Source organism: Scardinius erythrophthalmus, assembly GCF_964197995.2.
Source record: "Scardinius erythrophthalmus genome assembly, chromosome: 7".
In the NCBI taxonomy this organism is placed as follows: domain Eukaryota; kingdom Metazoa; phylum Chordata; class Actinopteri; order Cypriniformes; family Leuciscidae; genus Scardinius; species Scardinius erythrophthalmus.
This window is the reverse complement of record NC_138227.1, coordinates 24,187,889-24,199,323: the sequence shown is the minus strand read 5'-3', so window position 1 is coordinate 24,199,323 and position 11,435 is coordinate 24,187,889. Positions and strand designations below refer to the sequence as shown.

The following is an 11,435-nucleotide window of genomic DNA, read 5'->3' as shown; positions in this document are numbered from 1 at the left end:
CTCACTAGAACCAGAAAGTATGACCGTATTAGCCCTGTATTAACACTGCATTGGCTCCCTATTAAACATCGTATAAATGTTTTAATATTGCTGACCACTTACAAAGCACTAAATGGTTTATTTTCCCAGTACTTGAGTGAGCTCTTAACGCATTATAGTCCTTCGCGTCTACTGTCTACTCAATAGGTTCTAGGTTGATAATACCTAGAATATCAAAATCAACTGCTGGAGGTAGATCCTTCTCCTATTTAGAACCTAAACTTTGGAACAGTCTTCCTAACATTGTCCGGGAAGCAGACACACTCTGTTAGTTTAAATCTACACTAAAAATGCATCTCTTTTACCTGGCATTCATATAGAACATTATACATTTCTATTATTCAAATTAGTTAAATGATTATTAGGCTGCATAAATTAGGTCAGCCGGAACCGGGGATACTTCCTATAACACCTGATGTACTTGTTACATCATAAGAAAGGTAGCATCTACGTTAATGTTAGTCTTTCTGTTTATTCCGAGGTTTACTGAAGTCAGCCGGATCCGGGCCGTATCCAGGTCAGATGGTGGAAACAGCGCTTGGACCCATCCATGACGCATCCCTGAGGTGCCAGCCTCATCAGCCCTGTGAAGGCCTCATCAACACGACAGCCATCGGCACTGATCCTCAACTAACTCGACTCCATACCGGCGTGAAGACTCCGACTTCCAACCAGATGGAACTGGATAAATATTCTGAATGTTTTGATCCAATCTGACTTGTGACCTGTAATGCTGCCTGAATCTTAATCATACACTGTTCGCACGTTGGCCAGGGGAGAACTGGCCCCAGACTGAGCCTGGTTTCTCCCAAGGTTTTTTTCTCCATTCTGTTACCTGATGGAGTTTTGGTTCCTTGCCACTGTCGCCTTGGCTTTTGGCTTGATTAGTTGGGGACATTTAATATTCAACATTATTATTGATCTGCCTTGCTTAAGGTGGACGACGATGCAATTTTCTTCTAGAAACAAACTTTGTTGTATTATTGTCATGTTATCACTGAATTGTAAAAAGCGCTATATAAATAAATTTGACTTGACTTGACTTGATAGAACAATGCAATGTTTGAATGAATATATCACTACATTTTTTTAAGTTTTTTTTTTTTTTTTTATGTTAAGGACCCCAAATGTAAGACACCCCATTCTTAAAATATAAAATCAGCTAAATATTTTAATAAATTCAGACCCATTTGTGCTGTGTAAGAAACGGCAGGCATTCTATAGTTTTGTATTGAGGATATTTTTGTAAAGACATGTTGTTTTCAAGGTTACAGAATGATTGCCTTTTATTTTGTCAAAATATATTTAAATAATATGTGGAAAATATTTATTTTGTATTAAATCAATAGGGTTTCTTTTTCTTTCCCATATTAGATAAATGTTAGAATAAAACTCACCTCAACTGAATATATTACAAAGAACAGAAAAATTGTTGCAATAAGTGTAGAAGCTCAAAAGATCTACTGCACAATGAAGTTCATGATTTTATTTTTCACCACCAGAGAGAGCTGACACAATGCACAGCAGATGTAATACATGTTAGAGCATTATAGAAATGAAAAAAAAAAATCTTTACATCATCTTACATCATTTGTTTAATGCTTTCTGACTATTTTTCACTTTATTTGTCGTAGCTGTCAAAGCAAACTGCATTGCTTCAAAATGAAGAACACAGGTTTTTATCCATCTATCCCTTTCAGTTGTTCCAGAATTAAAATGTTATGGTAACACTTACAATAAGGTCTCATTTAACATTAGTTAATGTATTAACTAACATGAATTAACAGTGTGAAATATATTTCTTAACATTCATTAATTGTTAGTGTTAGTTAATAAAAAATAGTTGTTCATTGTTTTGTATGCATTAACTTATGTTAACAAATACAACTTTTGATTTTAATAATGTATTAGTTAAGTTAGTTAATGTTAACTATATGTAATATGAAACCTTATTGTAAAGTGTTACCAATGTTATTTGGTAATAAGAATGTTATTGCTTTGTTCTGATTATTTCATGGAACCAAATAATAAATAATTTCAGAATTACGGAATACATCACCATTGATTGAGTAGTCATGCATCAATAACATTTTAGATTACAATTATAGGCTATTACAATTAAAATAAAGAGGAAATTCAGAAGTGCATGGCATTGTTATTTTATTTCAAAGCTTATAGTACAGGTTCAAAACTACATTCTCAAAATAGGCTTACTATTAAACGTTGTTTAATTCTGACAGGTTTTCGTTTCGAAAAGAAAAGAAGGAACAAAAAAAAACACAGTTTTTGCTCAAAATATACCCAGATAAAAAACTTAAACTTGGCTACAATAATAATAGATAGTGGTTAGTTTAAAGGAAGGAATGCCAATACGGCTTGCCATAATACACCACACCAAGTCATTCTTTCTGAATGCCGATCTGTCCCCGCTTGCCTTTGTGTGACAGTGCGTGCGACCAATCAGAGCTCTCCGAACGAATTCCATCGTAAAGTTCAGTCAATAGCGTGAGAGCGGGGCGTGGTTTCCCCCGCACGGCTCCGCGAGGCATGAAGTTTATTCAGAGTGCGAGCTGCTCAGGGAGAATGATGCACCTTTGCGCTGATGCGAATGGGAGATTTTTCTGTTGTGCGCTTTAACTTTTCCCACTTTCTCATCTTGCCACGGATTGTGCCGAACGTGAATGAGTAATTCTGGCTCACATTACAAATGGCTTGGAGTATAACAGATCAGCGGCGACGTAGAGCGTGTCATGTGCACTTGTTTCTCTTTATATTGACTTTGATTCGCCATGCATCTACACAGGGATTTGAGAGTTTGGGATTAACCTACGGTTTAAGATCTGAACTTTCAGAGGATGCTATTCTTGTTGCCAATAATGGAATACGGGTTCCCTTCGGCAGATCTGTTTATATTGATCCAATCAATGATCTGGTTATCCAAGTTCAGCCCGGAGACAAGTGCACCATAACAGTTCTGGATAATGACCCACTGTCACAGAGACCGGGACAGCTGTCCCCGAAAAAGTTTCCTTGTGAATTTGGTCCCAATGATGTAAAGTACTCGCATTTCGGATCCAGGAGCCCCTCAAAAGACAGAGTAAGACTTCAGCTCAGATATGATACTCAGACTGATACAGTCATCATTCCCTTTATGATGGAAGTGGAGGTGATTTTCACTCAGCTTGAGATTCTCACCAAACACATGCCTGTAGTTGTAGAGAAGCTGCTTGGAATGAGTAATCCTATTGATAAAAAAATCCTGGAGTTTACTTATGATAGAAATGCTCATTTGTGTAAAGTTACATCTCTGGCCAGAGGCAGCTCATTACCCAGGTATGGAAAGCTGGATGATAATGGAAAATTAGGCAAACCAGTGAACTGTGATGAATTTGTCAGAATGGACATTCACTATCAGCACACTTTTGCACATCGTTCTCCAAACCGAGATTATATTCCCATGTATTTAGAGTTACAAGACAAAGAAGTGAATGTACTGAAACAAGAGTTTTTCCAAATTGTGGTGCTTATAAAAGAGGGTGAGGAAAACACAGCTCCTAAACCGAGTTTTGTAGCAATGATGATGATGGAAGTCGACCAGTTCGTAATGACAGCTATAACCCACGACATGCTTGCCGCTGAGGATGTGGAATCTAATCCTGATGATTTAATCTTTAACATCACTTCTCCGCTGTCCTTTGAGGAGGGTTACATTGTAAGCACAGATGACAGGAATTTGCCCATCACGTCTTTTTATCAAGCAGACCTGAAAGATCTTAAAATAGCCTACAAGCCTCCCTCTGTTGATTCAGATGCAGAGAGAATTTTCCAAATTGAATTTGAAGTTGTAGACACTGAGGGGGCTATATCAGACCCTTTTGCGTTCATGATAGTAGTTAAGCCCATGAACACTCTAGCACCGGTTGTGACCCGTAACACTGGACAACTGCTTTATGAGGGTCAGTCCAGGCCACTGTCCAGCTCACAAAACCTACAAATTAGCGATGAGGACAATTTAGACAACGTCCAAATCACAGTAATTAATGGGCTCCGCCACGGAGAGCTCACAGTTCTGGGGTCCAGGCGAAAATTTTTCACCCCAGCAGATCTTGATGTAGGTAGCGTCATCTACCAGCATGATGGCAGCGATACGTACAGCGATAATATCATTTTCAGAATGACAGATGGCAAAAATGAAGTTGAGTTTCTATTTCCCATTACAGTGGTGCCAACTGATGATGAACCTCCCATAATCAATGCCAACACAGGTTTGGTTTTGTTTAAAAACCAAATGATGCCCATTTCTCCTTTAATGCTTAGTGCGGCAGATATAGACTCTGAGGATTCAACCATTAAATTCATCATTGTGCCTCCCTCCTCTAATATCGGAGAAGTAATACTTCGTCAATCAGATGCACCAGAGGATCCATCCACATGGAGGTTCAATGCTGAGGACGAGATGTATGAGAAAGTAGTGACCGAGTGGTTTCAGTATGACATCACAGAAGGAAAGCTGTTTTACAGGCATGTCGGACCACATAATACAAAAACCATCATGGACCAGTTTGTTTTCCGTGTGCAAGATGACAATGACCCACCGAACCAATCAGGTGAGAACTCTTTCATCATCAAAGTTCTCCCCATTGATGATATCCCCCCAGAGTTGTACCCCGGGACCACCCTGCAAGTGACCGTCCACGAGTACCAGCTCACCCATTTTCGAAAAAAATTCTTGCGCTACACAGACTTGGACTCGGAAGACAGGGACCTGAAGTACACAATTACCCAGCCACCCACTGACACAGATGAGAACAGCCCTGGCATTCTGGGAAGCATCGTTCTAACTGAGAGTCCAAACTCAGAGGTCACCGAGTTCACTCAGGCACAGATAAACCATCACAAGATAGCCTACAAGCCTCCTGATCTGGAGCTCGGAATAACTCCACATGTGGTGCAGTTCCATTACAAAGTCGAGGACATGTCGGGAAACAGTGCCAATGGAATTTTTACTATATTTTTACAGCCTGTTGACAACAAGCCTCCCCAGATCACCAACACAGGCTTTACCCTGCTAGAACGAGGGGTGCATGTCATCACACGTGCTGAGCTGGACACCACAGATGCAGACACGGACAGCTCACAGATTCTGTTTACAATCACCCAGCCTCCAAAGCACGGTCACGTTAAATACACATTCACTGATATGACCAAAGGGAATTCATTCAATTTGGACGATATATCTAATGGCAGAATATCTTACATACATAACGGTGATGAGTCAACCAGTGATTTCTTCCAGCTTGATGTCAGCGACGGTGTCCACGTTGTCACAATCACAGTCAGGATCAATGTGAAGCCCATTGATGACGAAACACCAACCATCAGTCTTCCAGAGGGCACTATCGGTTCTTACATAGATGTTTTGGAGAACGGAGCAACTGAGATCACCACCAATGTCATTCAGGGTCGAGACGAGGACACTGATGACCTCAGGTTGACCTTTATCGTGGAGGAACCCCCAGTGTTTGGTGAAATATTAGTGAATGGTGTGCCGTCCAATAGGTTCACTCAAGCAGACATCATTAGTGGATTGGTAGTGTATACACATAGTACTGGAGAAATTGGCTTGACAACAAAACTCGACTTCTTTAATTTGACGCTCACTGATATGTCTGATGAATGGACAGTTGGGGGAAATAAAATCAAAGGGGTTCGTGTGCAGGTCACCATTCTGCCGTTGGATAGTCAGGCCCCTGAGGTCTTCGTGGGCCCCCGATTCATTGTCGTGGAGGGTGAGAAAAACGTTATTGAAATTTCACATATTAGTGCTAATGACATTGACACCCCTAATGATGACCTCCTTTGCACAATTATTGTGCAGCCTACCTCAGGATACGTAGAAAACATCTCCCCTGCACCAGGCTCTGAGAAATCCAGATCAGGGATTGCAATTAGTGCTTTCACCATCAAAGACATTCGGGAAAACCACATTTATTATGTGCAAAGTATTCATAAAGGCGTCGAGCCAGTTGAGGACAGGTTTACTTTCAGGTGCTCAGATGGGATAAATTTTTCAGAGAGACACTTTTTTCCAATCGTGATAATCCCATCCAATGACGAAAAGCCAGAGATCCATATGAGAGAGTTTGTTGTGATGGAAGGCATGAACATTGTGATTGACACTCCAATATTAAATGGCGCTGATGCTGATGTTCCAGCGGGTGAGCTCACGTTTATTATTTCAAAACCTCCGAAACATGGATATATCCTCAATCAGTTAACCTCAGGCACTATTCCTGTCACGAATTTCACTCTTGATCAGATACGAGAGGCTTCAAGTATTGTCTACGAGCATGATGATTCAGAAAACACAGAGGATCGTTTTGAAGTTCTTCTTACTGATGGAAAATTCACGGTGGAGAAAACCGTCATGATTATGGTCATTTTGGTTGATGATGAAACGCCAAGGATGGCGATTAACGATGGCCTTGAAATAGAGATAGGAGAGGTGAAAATAATCAACAATAAAGTTTTAAAAGCAACTGATCTGGATACAGAAGACAGCATTCTGACCTACATCATCCGTTATGGTCCAAATCAAGGATTTTTACAAAAGCGAACACCATTTGGAACACTTGAAAACATAACCGTTGGAATGAATTTCACACAAAACGATGTTGACCAAGATATGATCATGTACATTCACAACGGACAAGAGGGAGTTCGTGACCTTATCAAATTTGATGTTACTGATGGCATTAACCCCTTGATTGACAGGTACTTCTATGTAACTGTGGGTGGAATAGACATGGTGTTCCCTGATGTGATCAGCAAAGGTGTTTCTCTGAAAGAAGGAGGAAGGGTGACTCTAACCACAGACCTGCTCAGCACCAGTGATCATAACAGCCCTGATGAGCATTTGGTGTTCACCATCACTCGTGCCCCTATACGAGGACACTTAGAGTGCACTGATGTACCAGGGATGCCCATTAGTTCGTTCAGTCAGCTTCAACTAGCTGGGAATAAAATATACTACATCCACACTGCTGATGACGAGGTGAAGATGGACAGCTTCGAGTTTGAGGTGACTGATGGTTACAACCCTGTGTTCCGCACCTTTCGTGTGTCCATTACGGATGTTGACAACAAAAAGCCCGTGGTCACCATTCACGGACTGGTTGTTAATGAAGGCGAAAATAAGTTAATCACTCCTTTTGAGCTGACGGTGGAGGACCGTGATACAGCCGACCAGCTTTTAAAGTTCACAATCACCCAGGTGCCTGTTCATGGCAAGTTGCTGTTTAACAACACCCGACCTGTCACTTTCTTCACCAAGCAGGACCTAAATGAAAACATGATCCGATACAAGCACGATGGAACCGAGTCTTCTTCTGACAGCTTCTCATTTACGGTCACTGACGGAACTCACACAGACTTTTATGTGTTCCCTGACACTGTTTATGCAACTCGCAAACCCCAGATGATGAAAATCACAATTTTTTCGGTGGACAACGGAGTTCCGCAGGTTGTGACTAATAAGGGTGGTACAACAATAAGAATTCTCCCTACTGGTCACCTTGGGTTCCTAATCACTAGTAAAACATTAAAGGCAGAGGATAGAGACAGCCCTCAAGGAGCAGTGACTTTTAAAATTACTGTGGGTGCTGAACATGGCTATCTCATTAACTTGGGAAAAGGCAATGCAACTGTCACCACATTTACCCAAGGTAAGTTTTGTGATGCTAATTTAATGCAATAGGTTATATTAATTTAAAACATTTAAATGGATTAATATTAATGGTAGATTCATGTTTAATGCATCAGAATAGTATGTGAGAGAATACTGGATTAACATAAATGTGAGAATACTATATTAAAGGGAAAATGCAGTGATAATTTTTTTACCCTCATGCTGCAGACCCAAAAGATGTTCTTTCTTCCATACAACACAAAAGGTGAAGTTTTTGAAGAATATCTTGGCTGCTCATTTCCATATAATAAAAGTGAATCGGGAATGAGTCTGTCAACCCCTTCTTGAATATATATATATATATATATATATCCCGGCTTGACTAGAAGAAAAATGCCCACAACCCCTCTAAAACCAACAGACCAGCAACCCTGGAAGACTGGCAAATCAGCTCAGGTTGTTTTTTTTTTGGGAGGGGGGAGTTACAAAATTACAAAAAGGCACAAAAAAAATTATCATAAAAATAGTAGGAGCAGACTTAAATTTAATCAGTTTGTCCCCCAAAAATAAAACCTCACTTTGTGAGTAAGTCTATATGGATGAGAAAAATGGTGCATCAGCACTGCTTTGGATTGTCTCATTACCAAACAACATTGACGTCAATGGTTTGAGTTTGATTTGAGAGCTACTGCAGATTTCAGAGGATTTTTAGTGAAAAAGTGAAAACACAGTATAGTTTCACAGTATAGATCCCTTTTATGCCGTTTTTTCAATTTTGGAGCTTGACAGCCTCAAGTTTATTCCATTTTTATTATTTGGAGAAGAGCAGCCTGAATAGGAGGGTTAATAAATGATGACAATTTTTCTTTTTGGGTGAACTGTTATACTGTATACTGTCTTACCATTTTCTGAACCGTGTTATGAGTGATTGTCCTGAAAAGCCTATCTGGAAAAGTGCCCACATTGAAGAATGAATCAGAAGAATGGCATCAGTATCTATTGTAAGATGTGTTTGGCATCAATTAAGACCAATAATTTACAAGTCTTTTTTCACCAATAGATAGTACAAAGCAAACAGTTATACAACCGTGTTACACAAGTCAAAGAGTTACAATAAAGGGCTTTCTGAGCTTTCAGGCATATCAGGAAAGCCTTAGTATAGTTGTACAAAGTTGTAAATGTCAAAACTAGCAGGGGACATGCTCAACTTGCCACTGTGCTTCCCCTTTCTAAATAAGCTCCTTTTTGAGGATTCTCTTTGAATATTTCAAGGGAATTTAGCACAGTTGGGGGTGGGGGGTGTTGGTGTGGGCTACTGACAGTAAATAAAGTTGCTGCTCCCTTGCGGGCATTTGAAAATGATGGGTTTACATTTTTATGAGCTGACCGCTTTGAAGAGAAATGTTTTGACATCAAATATTGAAGATAGGCTAGTGCTGTTGATGCAACACCCTCTCAGAGAAAACAAATGCATTAAATGCACTCTAAAGTTTGAGCAAAAGAGAGGGTGATGGAGAAATTAATAGATGGGTGCCAGCTGGAGACCTGCTGCTCTCTGGCTCCTTTCACTCAGAAGGGAATTGCTGTACCATGGCTTTTGTGCCATATACTGTATATTTTTTCACTCTAAATTAAAAACTGCCCAGCTGACGAATCTCAGACATAATGCAGTCTGGTGCCTGCAACCCTCTGTGCAGGAGCAGATGGACAATATGCCCTTATTTGAAAGTGTTTTTCAACCTGGTTCATAGACCCTGTCCTAAATGGAACCCTGCGCCCTCATGGTCCTTTTCACCTTTTCAAAGTCTATACTTTGACACATGGGTTGTTGGCTGTTAGGTAATAGTTCCTGTGGAGTTCACATCATGTGGGCCATTTGGGATGGCTACACTTGTAGGAAAAATGTGCAAAGATTTTACATTTAGGAATTCTTCTTTGTGCCGTTTCTACCCCCTAAAGTGTGTGCAGTGCATTAGTACCTATAAGGAGTACATATTATTACATTAGGACAGGAGTAAATGGCAACATATATGGCAATTGTTTAGTTTTTAATATCACACATTACTTTTATCAGTCCAAATTAGTCTTAAAATATACATATATATAGCTGCCTTTATATTTTTGTTATTTCCTATATATTTGGGGGTCCTTGACATTAAAAAGTTTGAAAACTCCTGCCTCCTGTACTAATATGTATTTTTTAGGTATAGAAAAGATACTAAATGTACAGCTGAAGATATATTTTATATATATATAAAAAAAAAAATTTTCCTTGCAATATAATATAATTTCCCATGCAAAATAATATCATTTATATATACTGTATCATTCTGTATATAGAAATGTTTGCATCTGAGTATGTGATCATTATAAAAATATATTACTGGAATAGATTCTGAAAAATGAAATGCATAATACAATGGATCTTGATCTATTTAGTATCTATATAAAGCAATAAAGTGCATCACAACTTAGTTTATTAATATAGTTTAAAAAAAGTTACTTATCTGTTTGAATGTTTTCTCCTTCAGCTGACATTGATGACATGCATATTTGCTACGTGCTTCGAGACGGAGACAATGCCACAAGCGACGCATTCCACTTTTCCATTGAAGACAATGGTAAGCCATTTCAACTTTTATTTACTATTTTTGCCTCAGGATGTTTAAAATAGGACTAGTTGGATTACAGAAGTGTGCATTCCTATCTGCAGCATCCTTCATTTCTTTGTGTGCTCACGAAGAGCTTGTGATGGTGTGACTGCAATAGCAATAACTAGAATCTGTACGATTCAGTATGGAATGTCTTTTGATTGACACATTGGCATATTGGGCTGGAAAACTTTGGTTGGGTTTTTATCATTTTATTGAAAAAAATATTTTAGTCTCAGACTCTCACTCATGGATTGAATGAAACTGTCCAATTATAAGCCCACCAAGTGCACTTAGTACCCAGTGAGGTAGAAGTCCCAGAATGCAATTAAGGACTTATTGCTTGACTGCCAAATAAAATTAGAGCTCATATGTTAGAAACAAGTGTTCCACTTTGAAGATCACTTGTGCGATGAAAGCTTTCGTCTAAATTTAGCCACCATAATATCATTTGAGAAGGATGACTGTCTGTCTTAATGACTGCCATTGTCGGGCTAATTAGGTAATGCTGAGTAAGTTGTATGAGTTTTGTTTGAAGCTCTGATACATTTTTACAAAGCTATGCCTTCATTATTTGATTTTCTTGTAAATGTATGGTCCTACCTGTCTTCCCTAATTCGTTTTTGTACACACAGCCCACTTGAAAACATTAAAGGCTTCCACTTTTACATATGCAAATGCTGATTGCTTGTTTTAGTGGGCTTTTGAGGACGCTTTACGTTTCGAGACCCTCCTGACAGCCTGTTCATTGTTCTCCTTCGCCATGGCTATAGAGAAACATGCTGTATTGTGATGGTGCAATTTCTCTTTTTCCCCAGAAATGCTCTCACCTCCCATTCCCAATCTTCTGTAGCCACAGTGGAATCATCTGGTGAAAACCAGCGTCATTTTGCATGGTTCTATATGGGAATGTAGATATATGAATATTTAAAGAGGTTGGGAGAAGACTAAATCAGAGCGTTTCACGTGGTTTACTTCGGATCTGCAGAATGAGTTTGAACTCTTCCTGAGTAGGTTAATTTGTTAATCATTTGCTTTGTATCATAAAAGCAAAAAGC

At 39.3% G+C, this 11,435-nt stretch overlaps 1 protein-coding gene across 1 annotated transcript in view; it reads left to right on the top strand.

Annotated features, from left to right (window-relative positions):
* The first annotated feature begins 2,664 nt into the window (after positions 1 to 2,664).
* The window catches only part of frem2b (FRAS1 related extracellular matrix 2b), a 79,387-nt gene continuing 70,616 nt past the window's right edge, over positions 2,665 to 11,435 (top strand). Inside the window, 2 exon segments of the mRNA XM_081369693.1 lie at positions 2,665 to 7,763; positions 10,258 to 10,347. Of these exon segments, the coding sequence (XP_081225819.1) occupies positions 2,747 to 7,763; positions 10,258 to 10,347 (5,107 nt within the window). The 5' untranslated portion in view covers positions 2,665 to 2,746.